Source organism: Centropristis striata, chromosome 6, assembly GCF_030273125.1.
Source record: "Centropristis striata isolate RG_2023a ecotype Rhode Island chromosome 6, C.striata_1.0, whole genome shotgun sequence".
In the NCBI taxonomy this organism is placed as follows: Eukaryota; Metazoa; Chordata; class Actinopteri; order Perciformes; family Serranidae; genus Centropristis; species Centropristis striata.
The window spans coordinates 39,320,386-39,339,747 of record NC_081522.1 but is presented as its reverse complement, the minus strand read 5'-3'; the positions used below and the strand labels follow the sequence as shown (position 1 = coordinate 39,339,747).

Here is a 19,362-nt window from a genome sequence, read left to right as displayed (position 1 = left end):
ATCCAGCGAGGCTCGCAGGTTGTTGGCTCACAGGAACGCTTTGATTCATCGAGGAATGTCTCAGAAAATTCAAGGAATTCACCAGCAGCAAAGCTGTAAAGAATCTGTGTGGAGGCTCTGCAGGCTGAACTCTCATATCAGTCAGAAACATGAGTATTAATCATCACGTCTGAGATCAAACAGCCCATTAATGTTTACCTCAGGAGGTAATGATTCATCAGGAGCTGAGGAGTTAGAACAACAGCAGCTGGGAGTTATTGTTCCTCACAGAGAGGTCAAAGAGTTTCACTCTCCCTCAGAGTCTCAGGAAATTAAAGTTGAAAAGGAAAAGTTCTTATAGCAGTAAATATTAGTGTTGTTTTCCAATTCAGTTAGTTTTAATTCGTTTTTAGAGCGAGTTTGCTAGTTTTAATTAGTTTTTATTTTTTTTTGGAAAATGCTTAGTTTTAGTTTAGTTTTCATTAGTTGTAGTTGTGTTGTAATGGGGTATATTTGTTGGAAGTCAGATTTAAAAAAAGTCACAATAAATGTTTCCTTCACGGCTCGCCTTGTTAGTGACCTGTCAATCAAAGGTAGCCCCGCCCCCAAGCATACGATTCTTTATCTTGTATTCTCTTCTAAATGGGGCCATTATTTACACTATTAACATCAGATTGTCTTGAAGAATATTTTTTACTAGTGATTGAGACCATAGTGTTGTCCTGAAAAACATTTCTGAGGTAATAAATCAAGTGAGAAGTTTCCTCATTTTGTATTGAAATGAATGGACAGAAATGCTTCTGCAGCCGTCAGCGCCCCCTGCTGGAGGCTTTCCTGGTTTGCCTCCCTGCTCAGACCTGGAGGTTGCCGCCTGAGCACAAAAATAAACTTTACCATGTTTTCTTTATTACCATCCAACTACTAGAAAACTTGCTATATCGTGATGTATAATATCGTTATCGAGATATGAAATGGCATATATATATATATATATATGACTGAATATTTTCTGCCTGACGTCCAGCTGAGTGATGATTTCTTCCTGTTTCAGGACCCGTCGGTGACTCAGGTGACGAGCTCCAACGTCGAGCCAGTCGACCAGTACAACCCGTTCCCCGCTCACCCCACAGTAAGACTCCAGTAACCTCCATCCTTGTCTTTTATTGGTACCTTTTCAAATTAATTTCTTTGTTTTTGTTCTACTTTTGGTCCTCATCTTTCTTCAACCTGTATTATCATTTCTGTATCTCTTCTTCTCTGCTTTCACCTCCCATTCTGTTTCTTTTACCTTTTATTTTTCTCACTTTTTTCAACTTTTTTTAAATATTGTGGTCCTGTACTTTCTGTTTTGCCTGATTGATTTGATCTTTTTTCTTCACTTCCACTTCCTTTTTCTCTGGCTCCGTAAGGAGGCGGTCACACTTTTTCCTCTCTCCCTTTGTGTGTTTTCCTGCTTCGCTCCTCTTGTCTCGTCTTCTGTCTTACTTTGGAAGACTCTCTACACTGCTCTCAAAACTAAAAAATCATGGATTTGATTTGATTCGGGGAGCCTTCCTGCCCTGCCGGGACGTTTGCAGCTGACTACACGATGGACGGTGGAAGAGGTGGCGTGTCTTGTGCCTGTCGTTTCTCCGTAGAGGATATAGAAGATCTCTATCTATTCGGAACCTTGATAACAGGGCTTTTGCTGGTTGGATTAGGCTTTGCTCTGGTTTATCAAGATACACAGAAAACGTTGACAGCTGTCAAAAGCCCCATAAGGCCCCGTTCACACGAGGACGCTTGCGGGTAAAAACGACAAAATACTTTATCTGAAGTGCCTTTCGTTTAGACGGTGACTGCGTTTTGGGGGCTTAAAGACGCAAAAATCTGAAACCACCCTCCAAAGTGTAAAAGTGTAATCCTCTCCACCGTAGCGTGTCGTCTACACTGACAAGACACAAAACTCTGATCTGATCTGCTCACGTCACGTATGTGTTTACGTCACATACATGCTCCAGTACAGGAAATAAACAAACGTGGGATTATTTCCATGGTGGGACCTTCAAGCTGCTCTGGCAGCTCTAATAAACTTACAGGAGTCTTTCCACCAAATGTCCAGGATATGTACAGATAGTATTAGTGAACAGAGAAGGATCTGGAATTACCTCCATCACATTCTGGATGCAGCGATTGGTGGGAGGAGCCAGACGGCTGTGAACGAGACCTGGGAGATCTAGTGATGGTGGAGAACTTTGTGGAAGGAGTAGCTGATGAAAATGTGTGGCGTGAAAACTTCCACATGCCCAAAGATGCTCTTAGCGCTTTAAGTGATGCCGCCTGGCTGCATACAATCGAATTTCACACACTTTTGCGTCACCGTATGCAGCAGATTTCCTCCTGAAAACGCTCGTCTAAACGAGGAATAAAAAGTGAAGACGCGACGCCACTTTAGCGTCTTCTGTTCAGACCGTCCTCGTGTGAACGGGGCCTAAGGCTGCAGAGATGATTGATATAATGGGGCAGAGCTGTCAGAACTCAGACTGTGGTCACAAACCGCACTTTGGATAAAATCAAGGAGCGACTGACGGCCCTGAAAAAGTGTCTGGATCTGTATTCCAACATACAAAGTGATTATGTACATTCACTGAGTGAATATTTAGAAAATAAAACATATATTTCTCGCTAGAAATGTGATCAAAATCCATTTTTATGCAGAAACTAAGTCAAAATATTTTTTCACTAAAAATGAGAGAACTGTCCGCCATGTTTTTTGTTCTGACCGCCGGAACCTTGAAAGTCACGTGACTTGGAACAAACCAATAGGAACAAATATCCATGGAATAGCCACGGGATATGACTGTCATTAACTTGCATTGTAGCGAAATCCGTGTCAATTTCACGGAATTTGGCTATTCCACGGATTTCTGTGAGACCAGGTTCATTGTTTGTGTGTTTTTATACGGTTTGGACGGGTTGATGGCAAAAATTTTGTTGTACTACCCTGTACAATGACGAAAAAGGCTTCTGATTCTGATTCTTCTTATTTCCTTTTCTTCTTGATCTTTTCCTGTCGTCTCCTCCTTGTTTTCCTCCTCAGATTTATTTCGTTATAACTTGTTCTCTTGTTTTTCTTCAGGACGGTCTGGCGGCTCAAACCACCCCGGCCTCCACCGCTCCCTACCAGCCCGCCGTGCTGCAGCCGTCTACAGAGCCCAGTCCTCAGGTGAGTCACCTGTTACTGATAGTATATATATATATATATAATATATATTAGATACTGATCTCTCTATGTCTCTCTATCTCTCTCTCTCTCAATTCAATTCAATTTTCAATTCAATTCAATTCAATTGGCTTTATTGGCATGACGTAACAATGTATATATTGCCAAAGCAACCATCAGAAAAAAAGATAACAAGATAAGGAAAGCAATATATATATATTTTTTTTTGAAAATGATATTTATTGGGTTTTTAGAATTAACATGACACATACATTAATGAGGGTTTACATGCCCACATTCTTAGATAAAAGGAAAGCAATATTTACAATAAATTATTATAATTCTGTTATTCATTTTAAAAGAAAAGAAAAACTAATAACAATAAAAGAAAGCAATATGTACAATCATTGAATTACAATCAACATATAATTTATACAATCTCTCTCTCTTTCTCTCTCTCTGTCTCTCTCTCTCTTTCTCTTTCTCTCTCTCTCTTATCTGCTGCAGCTCTGTAGTAGATGTAAAAGGCCGTACTTCCTCTGGAGCTTTTCCTATTTCTGTGTCTGATATTTTCAGTGTTGAAGCTCTGTTATTGTTCACACAGTTGGTTCAGCTGTTTGCTTCAGGTTTCTACAAAATAAAAGCAGCACAAAGGAACACAGAACATTATTAACCCAAAAGAATACAGAGTGGACAAAGAGAGGCGTGAAAATACAAACAGGAAATCTCTACGGAGCGACATCCGACCGGTTCCTTTTAACTTCTATTCACTCATTTATATGTTTTACTCACTGGAGTTAAGCAGCAGAGCTCACAGATTAAAGGGACGATTTGGAGATTATTCCACTGCACCAAGCCTGATTTCTGCTAAAAAAAACCTCTGAACCCTGTGGAAAAATATGTTTTCTTTAAAAAATCGCCAAAAATACCCTGTCAGTCATAGATAGAAACTGTAAAAACAGACATTATCATCAAAGTTTGAACTTTCCGACAGTCCTTGAACGGATCGTCGGTCATGTTTCTGTTATAAAAAGTGACCAAAACTTGTGTTAAAATATTGATATTAGTGTCAGAATCTCTTTATTTTACATGTGTCATTTAAAATAAAGCGTCTGCACAGACAAGATCCTGTTAAAAACATTCAAATCTGAGAGGCTGCTTACACAGAGCAGAGAGGAGAGGACAGGAGAGGCTGTTTACACAGAGCAGAGAGGAGAGGACAGGAGAGGCTGGAAACATGACAATAATGTGGAAAAAACAAATGTTTACAACAGTCAGGACACTTGGAGAAGTGTTTATATATAAATTCTGTTTTATTCACATTAAACAAAAATCATTTTTCAGAGAACTTCTTTCTGATTTCTGTCATTATAACTGTGTTATTCTGCACTAAGACTGTTTAAATTGTTCTGATTGTGCTGATTCTATAGAGCTGCAGGACTAATGCATATATAGAGATTTTTTATATATTGCAGTGAAACACAAGGACACAGAGAGGAGAATGTAAAAAGAGCAAAAAACGCCCTGAAACTGTTTAATGGGGTTCAGAGGGTTAATAATGGAGACCCTAACAACATGTTCTATACAAAATATAATCACTCCTACTTCATTTTAGCCATCAGTTTGCTTATTTTAGACATCAGCAGTAATATTTCTTGTATCCTATCCCGTCTCCCGAGTGTTACTTGATGATGTTTGGTAGCTTCACTCACATCGACTCCCCTTATTATATTATAACAAGCGTCCTCGTTGTTCTGCTGTTATAAATATTGATGAGCAGCTCTGCAGATCACCTGTTTCTGCCAACTCAGACATCAGATATGATGATCATGAATATGTATTTCTGATTTTACATGCAACGTCGTGACCCTAAAATAAAAAAAAAGCCTTTATGAACATTAAAAATGCTAACGTGCAGCTCTGAACGTGTAGGAAAATGTGGTCGATTTGTTTTTTATCTTTATTTTCCTGCATCGAGTGTAACTTCTTGTTGTGTCGCTGCTGTTTGTCTGTAATGTGAATTAAAAAAAATCTAAAATACGGCAAAGAATGAAAATTATACATGAGATTTTGCTTATATTCGCTAAAATGTGCAAAAAGACTGTCTGCCACTTTTGAGTCAAGTTCGACTGCTTATAGTCAAGTCAAGTCAAAGTTTATTTATAGAGCACATTTAAAAACAACCTCAGTTGACCAAAGTGCTGTACAGTTATTAAAATAGAATAAATCATACACAACTGGATATAAATAAAAACAATAAAAAGAATATAATACTAAAAACAGTAAAACAATAAAATAAAATAGAATAAAATAGTAATAAAAACTCAATCCAAAACAGAGTTAGAGATAAAAAAAGACAAATAAAAGGGTGAAAAAGTAAAAAGAAAGCCAAGGATTCTTGCCTAGCTGGGACTGAACGCCAAGGAGAATATAGGATAGGATAGGATATTATAGGATCTGTTTAAAAAAAATAAGAAGAGTAAATGTCCACAAAAATGCAAGACAAAGTGTGCAAACAGCAATATGAGGTGATGATAGACTGATTTAGTCCTTCAAATAAACACACATGCATTCTTCCTTTGCACAGAATTCTTAAAAGTACTAGAGAAGGCAGGTTTTCTTCTTTTAAACTAATGAGAGGGGACGATAGTCTTTATAAAGATGCTCCTGACGTGTTTCCTGCTGCTCTACATTCAGTGTGCTGGCTCACTAAAGTGTTTCTCCTCCTCCAGGTGACTGCTGCTGCAGCTCAGGCCAATCTGCTGAGGCAGCAGGAGGAGCTGGAGAGGAAAGCTGCCGAGCTGGACCGCAGAGAGCAGGAGCTCCAGAGCCGAGGCCCGTCAGGTCATTAAACACACCACAACGCTGCAGCAGCGTCAGAGCAAAGAGTCTCTGAGGCTGCAAAACATGCACGATGAGCAGGTCTGATCAGAAATAAATCAGGCTGCAGGTCTGATCTGAAATAAATCAGGCTGCAGGTCTGATCTGAAATAAATCAGGCTGCAGGTCTGATCTGAAATAAATCAGGCTGCAGGTCTGATCTGAAATAAATCAGGCTGCAGGTCTGATCTGAAATAAATCAGGCTGCAGGTCTGATCTGAAATAAATCAGGCTGCAGGTCTGATCTGAAATAAATCAGGCTGTTTCTCTGCAAGATTAAACAGAGGAGAGGATGCAAGGAAACTAAAAATTGGGACAAAGTTGAGCTTATTTTAAATTTACAACAAAAAAACATTATCAAAAATATTAGAATGCAAACAGAAAATTGCTTTCTAAAATTTATTTTTTCATTAATTTTAAATTTACAATAACGGAAAATAACTTTCAAAAAAATAAATTATTTATTTTATATTTTATTATTTATTTTAAATTTACAATAAAACGCTATCAAAAATATCAATGCAAACAAAATGTATTTATTTTTTATTTTATTCATTTTAAATTAACTGTTTATTGTAAATTTAAAATAAATAAATAAAAATATATATATTAGTATTTATATATATAATATATATATATAAGAAAATAAATAAATCATTTCTTTTTAGAAAGTAATTTTCTGTTTGCATTCTGATATTTTTGATACTGTTTTTATTGTATCAACAATTTCAGAATGCAAACAGAAAATTACTTTCTAAAAATAATTTATTTATTTTCTATTTTATTTATTTAAATTTACAATAAAAACAGTATCAAAAATATCAGAATGCATACAGAAAATTAATTTCTAAAATTATTTTTTATTTATTTTAAATTTATAATAAAATCAGTATCAAAAATATCAGAATGCAAACAGAAAATGACTTTCTAAAAATGAATAATTTATTGATTTGCACATTTAAAAGAAAAGCCATAAGAAACAGTGCAGGTAGAAACCAGCTACAGGCTTCTCTAAAAACCTCAGCTAAAAGAGATGAATATTTATATAGAAATAAAAATTACAAATAGAATAAATTAAATTAACACTAGACACACACAGCACAGGGCAGGACCTGCAGGAGACACAGGAGAGCAAAGAAAACTGAAGAAACACATTTATTTTTACATGATATACATGCAATTCTGCACCATATATAACTTTATAAAACACTGGATCTGTTATCTAACTGCTGCAGCTTCAGACTGTTGAACCTGCAGATGTGCATGCTTACTGTTATTATTACTCTTCTTCTTAGCTTTACTCAGTATCAGAATAAATAAGGTTTTTAATGTGTGAATAGTCCAGAGACAGTCTGAGACTGACTGCTGTTGTCTGGTGTCTACAGGGAAACAGAACAACTGGCCTCCTCTCCCCAAGAGTTTCCCCATCAAACCGTGTTTCTACCAGGACTTCTCAGAGGAAATCCCTCCAGAGTCCCAGAGAGTCTGCAAGATGATGTACTACCTCTGGATGTGTGAGTGACTTAAAGTGATCTGTGTGCATTGAGAGGGTTCTGGCTGCAGACTGCACTGTTGATTTGAAGACTTTCAAAATAAAAGCGAGTCTACCGGAAGCACTTATTTTTCATTCTCCGTGTTTGTTTCTTGGGTTTTTATTTTTATGTATACATTTTATGTGTAACTGTGTTTATTTGTATTTTTTTTAAAAAGTCCAAAACCTGATTCTTTCAAATGAATATAACTTTACAGGACAACGTATAGTGTGCAACGTAATGTTCTAGTGATTAAGACTGTTTCTGTTTCTTAGTATGACAAAAAGTTGTTGTCACTTGACTTTTACTCACTCGTGATCTCCACACGGGGAACAAAAAATATGTGCTTCCAGTAGACTCGCTTTTATTTTGAAAGTCTTCAAAGGCTTCAAATAAAGTCTTCAAGGCTTCAAATAAACTCCTGGACCCCACAGTGCAGGTCTGCAGCCAGACTGTCTTTTTTGTTTGTTTTCTATCTTGATTTTTACTTTGTAAAAATCTTTTTAATTGAACACATCGATACACATAAACATTTTCACAATGTATACATAAAATAAACACGGGGAACGAAAAATACGTGCTTCCAGTATCCTTGCTTTTATTTTGAGAGGCTTCGAATCAGCTTCCGGTCCTGACAGTGCAGGTCTGCAGCCAGACTCTGTTGTGTGCATCAGGGATTCAGTAGAAGCAACAATGCAAATATGTTTTGTACGTTTTATAGCGTTTAAAACCTTTTTATGCACAGAAATGGCTCAAAACTCACCATACAGCATTTTAAAACGTCATATTTTTTATAGTTTTATGCAGCATATTGAAATTAGAGCTGTGTGTGTAAACTGTGGTCTCTGTGTTGTTGCTGCTGCACAGCGCCACCCTGTGGCAGCAGGGACTCTCTGCATGCAGACATACTGACACCTGCTGCTCATGTGCAGCATTTACCTGTAAAAATCTCTTTTTTCTTTGGTTCACTGAGATTTATTGACTTCTTTACTCCTGTAGATTTACATGTAGAGCACGGCTGCACAATTTAGGAAAATATATCTTTTAACTGATACTGCAGTTGTGGAATGAGTCATGATATCAGAGAATTACCAGTTCTGCATCATTATTAATAAGGTTATTGAGAAATATATATTTTGGGAGAATTTGCACCAAACAAAGATTTTTTCTTCAGTCTGTTGAAATGATTTGCAGGCTGTGAGATTTCTGCATCTCAATCCATGAGAATATGATGTAAAAGTCCATTTTCAGTAGTTCAAATCAAACAGCCCCAACCAAGTATTGAGTCATATAGATGGGCATACTTTAAGAGGCAACATTTCCATATTAAACATACTTTTCAAAATTGGTCTTTTGTAATATTAAAATTATTTTGAGACACTGAATTTTAGGTCTGCAATAAATGTAAGCCATAATCATTATAATTAGAAGAAATTAAATAAATGAAGACATGAAATGTTTCATTCTGTTTGTAATGGATCTATATAATGTGTTATTTCACCTTTTTGAATTGAATTACTGACATAAATGAACTTTTCTATGATATTCTAATTTATTGGAGTGGGTCCATTCTGCATAACGAGTACTTTTACTTTTGATACTTTAAGTACATTTTGATACTTTTGTACTTTAACTTCAGTAAGTTTTTAAATGCAGGACTTTTACTGTAGTGGAGTCATTTCACAGTGTGTATTAGTACTTTTACTGCAGTAAAGATCTAGATACTTCTACCACCACTGACCTTTTCCCTAAACACAGTTATTTTCTGACAATTCTAAAAAAAACACGTCAGTGATCTACATCATTTTCCATCTTCGATATATACACACACACTGACACTCAGTATTGGTTGGTGGAACATAACCAGGTTGTAAGTCGAGCAGAATAAACAGGAGCAAGATACCAAAAAAAAAGTCTGCAATTTATTGAAAACTGCATTTAAACTCAAGCAGGCTGTTCATCAGCTGTTTAAATGTTCCACCAAAGCAAAATGACAATACTTGTAATTTTCCCCCCGGTATTAAGATTTTGTTCAAGAGTGTATATATATGATATTACATTCAGTACAGGCCAAAAGTTTGGACACACCTTCTCATTCAATGCGTTTCCTTTATTTTCATGACTATTTACATTGTAGATTCATCAAAACTATGAATGAACACATGTGGAATTATGTACTTAACAAAAAAGTGTGAAATAACTGAAAACATGTCTTGTATTTTAGATTCCTCAAAGTAACCACCCTTTGCTTACTAGAATATAAGACATGTTTTCAGTGATTTCACACTTTTTTTGTTAAGTACATAATTCCACATGTGTTCATTAATAGTTTTGATGAACTTACAATGTAAATAGTCATGAAAATAAAGGAAAAACACTGAATGAGAAGGTGTGTCCAAACTTTTGGCCTGTACTGTAGATATATATGTGTATATATATATAGATGTATATAAATAGCAGTTCTAATAGAGGTGTTTCTGTCTCCTCAGTTAACTGTGTGACTCTGTTCCTGAACCTCCTGGCCTGTCTGGCCTACTTCACCACCGACGCCTCCTACGGCGTGGACTTCGGCCTCTCCATCCTCTGGCTCATCCTGTTCGCTCCCTGCTCCTTCCTCTGCTGGTACCGGCCCGTCTACAAGGCCTTCAAGTGAGTCCAACGCTCAGAACTTTACTATCACCTACTGATTACTAGAACTTCAAGAGGAAACCCAAGCATTGATCCTGAAGCTCTGTGACTTATTGTTTCATACAAATCATTTGAAGAAGAATCATAACACGATGGTGCTTTTATTTTGAAATTGTCAACAATCTTCTTTTCTCTTTGTCTTCCTCAGGACTGACAGCTCCTTCAGCTTCTTCTTCTTCTTCTTTGTGTTTTTCTGCCAAGTGGTGATCTTCATCATCCAGTCTGTGGGAATACCTAAGTGGGGCAACAGGTGAGTGTCACGCTGCAGCTTTCAGCTTCACATCAGGAGGATAAAAATGAAATAATTACACTCTAAATCCCTTTTATTAACCCTCTGCACCCCAACAAGCAGTTGGGAGCCTTTTATTGTCACATTTTCCTACCTGTGGCCTTGTTTTTCACTGAAATATATAAATATAGTCATGGAAAAAAAGATTAGACCCTTGTTTTGTTCAATTTCTTGTTCATTTTTACACCTGGTACAACTAAAGGTACAAATATAATGATAACAACAAAAATAGCTGATAATGATTTAGGTTATTATCAAGAAAACCATGGAAAATGTCGAGATATCAGCTCTAAAATTAAACTCTTATCAGCTATTTTTTTTGTTATCGTTATATTTGCACAAGCTTAACAAGGTCACCAAGAGGTAAGAAACAAACTGGATGATAAATAATTGTTTTAGGGTATTTTATGGATCATTTAAGGGTCAAAACTGACCCGTTAACATAAGAGATAGTAACAGAAAGCTAACACAAGAGGGTTAAACAAATACATAACTTTTTGAGGTTTGGAGGGTTAAATTTTTAGATTTGGCCACCAAATAGGATAGAGTGATTCATAAACAAATAGATTAAATTAACAGTGGTTTGGTACAAATGGTGCTATAAATAATCAATCCTCAGTATGAAGAACACATGATTATTCCATCCAGATCGGAGCAGTTTGAGGTAAATAATGTCTCTAACATGTGTCCTGGTGGATCTAAAGGAATGTTCTCCGAGCTCCTACCTTCAGCCTCTAAGCTGCTGTCCTCTCTCTCTTTTTTCTCTCCTCTTCATCTTCTGCACTCGTTCATGTCTTCTGCCGGAGACTTTCCATCCTTCAGCCTCTCGCCTGCTGCCTCTCTGTCCGCTGGTCACTCTGTAAGTTTCTGTTGCTTCCTGTTCACTCCCTCTCTCCCTGCTTTCTCTTTACAAACCTCTACTTTGGTTTTCAGATGTACACGTTAACTTAAGTTAACCCTTTCTGCCGTTCTGACCCGCTTTATAAAGAACTGGGGGTGATTTTTAGGGGGAGACAGCAGGTCAGCAGTCTCATAGAGGTCGAAAAAAGAAGCTGGAAAGCTGAAGATTACATTCAGACACCAACTTTTAACATTTAGTAGATTTGTGTATTTTGTGTGATTGTATGTCAGCCCTTGTGTTGTGTTGCTGCTTATTGTGAATCTAGTTTCCTCTGAATGCTCCAAGTCTCTAGTTTGTGATTGTAAAGTTTCATGAGAATGTGATTATCCTAGAGGTCACAGCAGCTCGTTTTATACACTGAGCTCAAGTTTCACTCACTAACATCATCACACATGAAGAACTTTGGGCTCATTGGATCCACAAGAGTCTCAGCTTTACACTCAGACCCCATTTATGCAGCTCACAGACTGTTTGGGGACCCCAGGATGCAGAAAGATTCACACACAGTAGGAGAATTTGGGCAAAAATATCACATTTGCATAAGAAAACTGCCCCAAACTGCAGGTTAACAGCATAAAGTGGGCATGTCTGTAAAGAGGAGACTCATGGGGACACATAGAATACAATTTATTTAGATATCTTGAGGTCAGAGGTCAAGGGACCCCTCTGAAAAAGGACATTTGGGCTCATTGAATCCACTAGAGTCTCAGCTTTCCACTCAGACCCCATTTATGCAGCTCACAGACTGTTTAGGGACCCCAGGACGCACAAAGACTCACACACAAGAGGACACAATTACACATTTACTGCAGGTTACAGCATGTCTGTAAAGAGACTTGTGGGGAAACATAGAACTTATTTTCATTCAGACATCTGCGGTCAGTTATTAACCAGTGGAGGGATTTTAGGATGCCTTATTACAATATATGGTGCCTCACACGGGGCACCAAAATGTAGTGATTTTATCTTTAACAGTTTTAGGATGCCTCACGCAACAGGCGTCAAAAATGTAAAAAGGGGGTAAATCATGAATGCTTTCCCTCCCATAAGGATATCAAATATGTAACCTTGTGAGATTGGGCTCATTGAATCCACAAGAGTCTCAGCTTTCCAGTCAGACCCGATTTATGCAGCTCACAGACTGTTTAGGGACCCCAGGATGCACAAAGATTCTCGTACAAGAGGACACACTAACACATTTTACTGCAGGAGAAACACTGTGTGGTTTCTGCACAAAGCTGCATTGGAAAGGTGCATAAAGTGGGCATGTCACGTCTAAAAACAGCTCAAATATATTTCATTAAGTATCGTATAAAACAGAGAAAATCGGCCTTGTCTTAATATCTCAACTCACAGACTGTTCAGAGACCCCAGGATGCACAAAGATTCACACACAAGAGGACACAATATTACATTTTACTGCAGGAGAAACACTGTGTGGTGCATTTTAGAAGTGCATAAAGTTGCATGTCACGTCTAAAAACAGCCCGAATATATTTAATTAAGTATCATATAAAACAGAAAAAAGGCAGCCAGGGTTTCTACAGAGATTTTTGTCTTTTTGTCTCAACTTACAGACTGTTAAGAGACCCCAGTATGCAGAAAATTCCAAATGCAAAAGGATAAAATAACATTTAAAATGCATGAGAAAAACTGCAGATTTCTGCCTTAAACTGCTGTTATCAGCATAAAGTGGGCGTGTCTGAAAAGAGGAGACTCATGGCGACACAGAACACATTTATTATTTAATTTTAAAAATCTTTTTGGTGCAGAGCCTTTGCTCGTTGAGCTCTGTTTCTTTAGAATCACCTTTCTCTGCAGATTGAGCAGAAAGACTCAGTAGAGATGTTTAAATGTCGTCTCTGATTTCTGCTGTGATAACCGGCTGCTGTATGTGAACCTGTTTCCTGTCCTCACCTCATTTACATATTAACCTTTCTACCTGTGTTTGTGTGTGTGTGTGTGTGTGTGTGTGTGTGTGTGTGTGTGTGTGTGTGTGTGTGTGTGTGTGTGTGTGTGTGTGTGTGTGTGTGTGTTCAGGTTGATAGAAGCTCTTTGGTTTTAAAATGTCACTTTGACAGAATGACTCTTGTCCAAGTGGCTCTTCATTTCCCCTTTCCCTCTTTCATAATGATACTTCTCATTTCATCATGGCTTTACATAACACCCCCACAGACACACACACAAACGCGCGCACACACACACACACACACACACACACACACACACACACAGACTGTTGTAGCTCGTTTTCTGCAGATGAGATGTAAACACGTTTTATAAAAAAGACAAAAGGCACTTTAAGGATATTAAAATGAAGATGAATCTACCTTTTAATTGATATTTTAAAGCTCTTGCTCATGTTGTAATTAATCCCCTTTTATTATGTTCATTATTACCATTATCACTAGAAAAAACAACAACTTTCCTAGTAATTGCAGTGGAATTTTTCTCTGTTGCTGTTGAAGAATGAAATGGAGACAAAAGCCCGCTCTGGACAGCCTGTATTCAGATTAGGGGCGTTTTGGTGATTCCGGGTACTGCCCGGTAGTGGAAACAGCCCCAATAATTCAGCCCGAAAAACAGAAAAACAGGGGGAAATAATTACTCACAAAAAAAAAACAGAAAAAAATTTGTGAGGAAAAAAAAAATCTCATCAAAACAGAAATAACAACCCTAAAAAACAAACCAAAAAATGAATTTCTCAGAAAAAACAGAGTTTTTTTTCTTTTTCAAGTGAATGCATTGCACTTCCGTACATTATCGACTGTATTTATAATTAAAAAATATAATGATTGAGAGCCTTTAATTCTGCCTCTTGTGATCTTTCCTCTCACGCTGCTGCTGCTGCTTCTCTCCCTGACTGTAACCAGCTGTTTGCAGATGTTTCACTCTGTTTATTAACGCGACCGCTCTAACTCTGGTTGCTGTTTGTTGCCTCCAGCGGTTGGATCTCTGCCTTCACCATCATCTCCACAAACAAAGCGGTTGGAGCCATCATGATCATCGTGGCCATCCTCTTCACCATCTGCGCCGTGCTGTCAGTCATCCTGCTCAAGATGGTGAGATCACACTTTAACATTCAGTCTGTAGGTTAGCAGTCTCAATCTGTGATTTTACTTAAGTTTTGTTGTAGTAAAGGACTTTTTTTCCACTTTTCATGTGGATGTCCGGTCAGTGTTGACGGTAAAAGTAAATTGAAGCAATAAATTCTGCAAAGATCGTTATATTGACTTATAAATCTGAGTTTGTAGCTGCAAAATCAGTTTTTCTTCCTGCATCCAGCGCTGTTATATACAGAGATGTTCCGAAACAATTTCTTCCCTCCCGATACCGATTCTGATATTTGTGCTGTGGGTATCGGCCGATACCGAGTAGCGATCCGATACCAGTAATTTATAGAAAAAATATCATCCTACACCTGCATAACTGTGATATGATTATCATTGTGGTAAGGCCTGGCTCAGGTTAAACCCTTTATAAAACATGAATAAATACAGCAGATTCAAGCCATTTATTATTACATTTATTTTTAAATAAAACAGTAGAGCAACAGCAATTTGAATAAATAAATCTGGGGGTCCTCTGGAGAACATTTTTGCCCTAAAAGCCTAAATTTGGTGCCTCTCGCACATTCTAATGCCACTATTCCATCTTAATCATTACATATTTTAGAGAATTATTGTAAAGGAGAATAAGGGTTCTTCTATGTTTTATTAAAGGCATCTTATTTTGACAGTGTTCTTGTAAATTCTGTGGTGGACTCTGCTAACACATCCATGTGCTCTTATTTTGAAAGCTACATGTGTTTGCTTTTATTTAGAAGGCGGATCTAACACGTTCTTACCGTAACACCGTATGGTGTGTTATAATTACACTGAAAGTCTGAACTTGGAGCTCGAAACAACGTCAAAAATTCTGACATCCGTGTGGACCTTGAACGCACCATTAGCATTCTGATGCCAACATTTTCGGCAGTATCTGAGCCATTTCTGATACTGGTATCGGAATCAGAACAACTCTACTATCATTATTACTAGGGCTGGGACTCGATTAAAAACATTAATCTAATTAATTAGAGGCTTTGTAATTAATGAATCGAAATTAATCGCATTTTAATTGCATATAAATATTTTACCTGAGAACAGTGAGAAGTAATTTTTTTCACATGGATTTTTAGTATACCATTGAATAATGACTGAATACATAAGCTTAAGCAACAAAAATATAGTTTATTTTTATTCAAGTCCAACAGACCAGTGCAATTTTTGCCATTAAGTGTAGCAATAGCATATTTATAAATATAGTACATTTCATAAATCCAGGTAGCCTATAGGTAGGTAGACCTTCTGTAAACTAGAATACTTTGGTTTTTGAAGTAAAACACAATCCACGCTAGCTAGCACACTAGCCGCTAGCTGCTATATGTTTAGCATTGAGGTGATACTTGAGGCTGGATGTGAATTCCTTGTTGCCTAGCAACACAACCATGCTCTTATGGACGCTTCCATCCGTTGGTTTTTAGTAACTAAATGTCCCATCATCCACGGGGCCAACCAAAGGTCTCATCAGCTTCTTCCTTCATGTTCACTGTGGTTTGTTGTTGTCTCAACTCATCAACGCTAGTTGGTGCTCCAGTATAATCGGTCCTCCTGAAACTCATCCAGTGAGAAACGTTCCGCGGTGCAAAAACAAGTGACATTAAAATGCGTCAATTTTTTTAACACTTTCATTTTTGTGTAATTAATTAATCTTAATTAACGCGTTAAAGTCCCGGCCTTAATTATATTATTATTATTATTATTATTACATTATGATCTTCTTTTAAAGGAAAACTAAAACACTGGCTCAAATCACATCAAAAGTGATCACTAAATGGACTTGAGACGACTTGAACATTACTTTTTATTTCATTGTTATATCCTGTCTGGGTCTGCTATGTGTTGTGTTGTCTCCTCTATTTGTATTTTACCTATTTATTTTTATTTTTAGGGGCTACGGATGCAAACTAGCAGCTTTGCTATAATCCGGCATGTTTACAGAGATGTTTTCCATGTTCATTAATGTGCACTGTCCCTATCCAAAAATAAAGCATTAAAAATTAAACATCATTACTCACGGTCTCCTCTGTCCCCCTTCAGGTCCACAGCATGTACCGTCGGACCGGCGCCAGCTTCCAGAAGGCCCAGCAGGAGTTCTCTCAGGGCGTCTTCACCAACAAAACCTTCCAAACCGCCGCGGCCGGAGCGGCGTCCTCCGCCGCTCAGGGAGCCTTCCACCAGGGGAACTAACGGCCCGGCACAGCCAGCTGAGCTGAGCTCCATTTAGCAGGTCAAGGTCTATATGTTATCAGGTCTGGGTGATTAAGTAAACCGAGCCGAGGGGGAAGTCTGTAAATGAGAATCTAAATGTTTAATGTATAGACCTTGAGCTCGGTGAGGCTGCGTCGCTAGCCTCCCTCCTCCCAGCCCTCCATCAGCACATTCACCCCCCACGGCCACTTTGCTTCATGCAGCATGTCTCCTGCAGAGCCACAGTGGAGGGGAGCGTCTCCCACGGTGCATTCTGGGTAATGGAAAGCATGAATGAAGTCGACTATTTCAGTTTGTCCTGGCTTTGTATATTTCGTGTGCACTTTTTTGGCAATGCTCTTCAGTTTAATATTTGACTGTGTGTGTGAATGAGTGTGTGTGTGTGTGTGTGCATGCGTGTGTGTGTGTGTGTGTGTGTGTGTGTGTGTGTGTGGGCATGCTGACTCATCTCGTCTGTTTCTCCACCTCGCTGGTGGATCCTGATCCTGTAATATATAAATACGATGAAGTGTTTTTTTCTGTCTCTGTGTCGCCGAAGCGATTTCTGATTTCTGATTTCTGGCAAAACTTCTCTTCTGTGTGCCGCAGAAATTTCAGTTTAATAATAAGGAAGAAAGGTAACTCATCATAAATCATAAATCATAAATCATGCGGTTAGCTGTAATCGACTGCTTCTGTCTCTGGATTCTGGGATGTTGCTGCGTTCACACCAAAACAGGCAGTGAGGCGGGAAAAACACACTGCAAAAAAGGTGTTTAGTCTAAAAACCAGATAAACTATCTAGCACTTCTACATCTAAAGTAAAGAAACAAATAATCATCAGGCCAGTTCATCGCTGCTGGCAGCTTTAATTTATCTTGTTTTAAGAGTTATTTACTTATTTTAAGTGTTCAACATGCTTATTTCTAGATTTAATAATCTGAATTTAAGAAATCTTGTCAAGGTAAATTATCTGTCCATGCAGCAAGATCATTTCCCTCAGATTTACTGTTTTATCTGGTTTTTAGACACCTTTTTTGCCGTGTGTCTTTCATTTGAGAAGGTTTAGTGTGTTTAGGCTGCAGGGGGAAGTGAAGCTAATGCAGAAGTGTCTTTAACCTGCATTCTCTCTAACGGCCAGCAGGGGGCGACTCACTGGCTGCAGAAAGAAGTCTGATTTATTGCAAATCAGTAGGAATATGACTCTACTTCTGACTTGATTTGTGACCTCAGTAAACATTCTCATTATGAGTTTATGGTCTCAATCTTTAGTTTCAAGTCTTCTTCAACACAACGTGATGCTAATTTAGTAAAAAATGGTTAATTTAGAGTCAAACAGAGCAGGAAGCAGGGGTATTATTGCTTATTCATCTTAGACATTTTACAGTATCAGTGTCTTTTCAGTTAATTACAACATTTTTGTCTCTTGAACTAAAAGACACTTTAAGAAGTCAGCTGCTTTTTGAATTTTTGAATTACAAATGCTGCACAAAAACATTAAGACACAGGAAGACATTAAGTTACGTGGAGGAAAATGTGTTAAATTTGACAACGAGTTTCTGCAACAAGCTCAGCACTCAGTCGACCAGCTGCTGTGTTGCCTTCAGGCGCAGTTGGAAATGTCAAGATCATTAAAACCCTCTTAAGGAAAACAATCGGGAGGTTAAACTACGGCTGGGCGATATGGAACAAAAAGAAAAGAAAAAGACAAACCCTAGTTGGGGCAGCATTTATATATGAAGAAAGAAAAGAATTTGAACTATATCGATATACGTGATATGGTTTAATTCCATATCACATTTAAAGATATATCGATATATTTTTTATATCGATATATCGCCCAGCCGTAGGTTCAACTTCCCAACATTACATCAGACGGTTTTCTGACCCTGCAGCCTCGTCGCCTCGTCGTCTGCTCTGGTTTGAACGCAGCTTCTCTGTTCTTTAAATCTTTGTTCAATCAGGAGAAACTCTCAGTCCGACCCCCATCAGCAGCACGACAAGATCCTTTACAACAGACCTTTTCAATATTTATTCAAACGAGGACAATTAACGAGTTAGAGGACATCAATTTGTTGTTTAGTTTTAGTGATGTGGAAAAAACAACACAAGAGAAGTGTGTTAGAAAGATATTTAACACAGAATCCAACAGTTATAGATTTGTTACATAGCAAAATAATTTATGAAATATTTAATTTTATTAAATATTTTAAATATTTAAATGGAAAAACACAACACGAGAGAAGTGTGTTAGAAAGATATTAAACACAGAATCCAACAGTTATAGATTTGTTACATAGCAAAATAATCCATGAAATATTTAATTTTATAAAAAAAATTAAATATTTTAAATTTTAAAATTTAAAAATTAAATATTACTCATTGAACTATGAAGCCTTTTGTTAAATAAACAAATAAATAAATACAATTGAAATACATTTATTTAAAATGTAAAATTAAGATATTAAACATATCGGCAGAATCCAGCAGTTATAGATTTGTTACATAACAAAATAATGTATGAATTTTTTTATTTTATTAAATATTTTAAATATTTAATTTGATTAAATATTTTAAATATTTAATTTGATTAAATATTT

At 37.3% G+C, this 19,362-nt stretch overlaps 1 protein-coding gene across 1 annotated transcript in view; it reads left to right on the top strand.

Annotated features, from left to right (window-relative positions):
* scamp2 (secretory carrier membrane protein 2) overlaps positions 1-18,430 on the top strand; it is a 32,855-nt gene extending 14,425 nt beyond the window's left edge. Inside the window, exons 2-9 of the mRNA XM_059335050.1 lie at positions 1,031-1,108; positions 3,098-3,184; positions 5,914-6,025; positions 7,447-7,575; positions 10,083-10,242; positions 10,430-10,531; positions 14,416-14,533; positions 16,613-18,430. Of these exons, the coding sequence (XP_059191033.1) occupies positions 1,031-1,108; positions 3,098-3,184; positions 5,914-6,025; positions 7,447-7,575; positions 10,083-10,242; positions 10,430-10,531; positions 14,416-14,533; positions 16,613-16,762 (936 nt within the window). The 3' untranslated portion in view covers positions 16,763-18,430. The remainder of the gene's footprint in view (positions 1-1,030; positions 1,109-3,097; positions 3,185-5,913; positions 6,026-7,446; positions 7,576-10,082; positions 10,243-10,429; positions 10,532-14,415; positions 14,534-16,612) is intronic.
* The last annotated feature ends 932 nt before the right edge of the window (positions 18,431-19,362 follow it).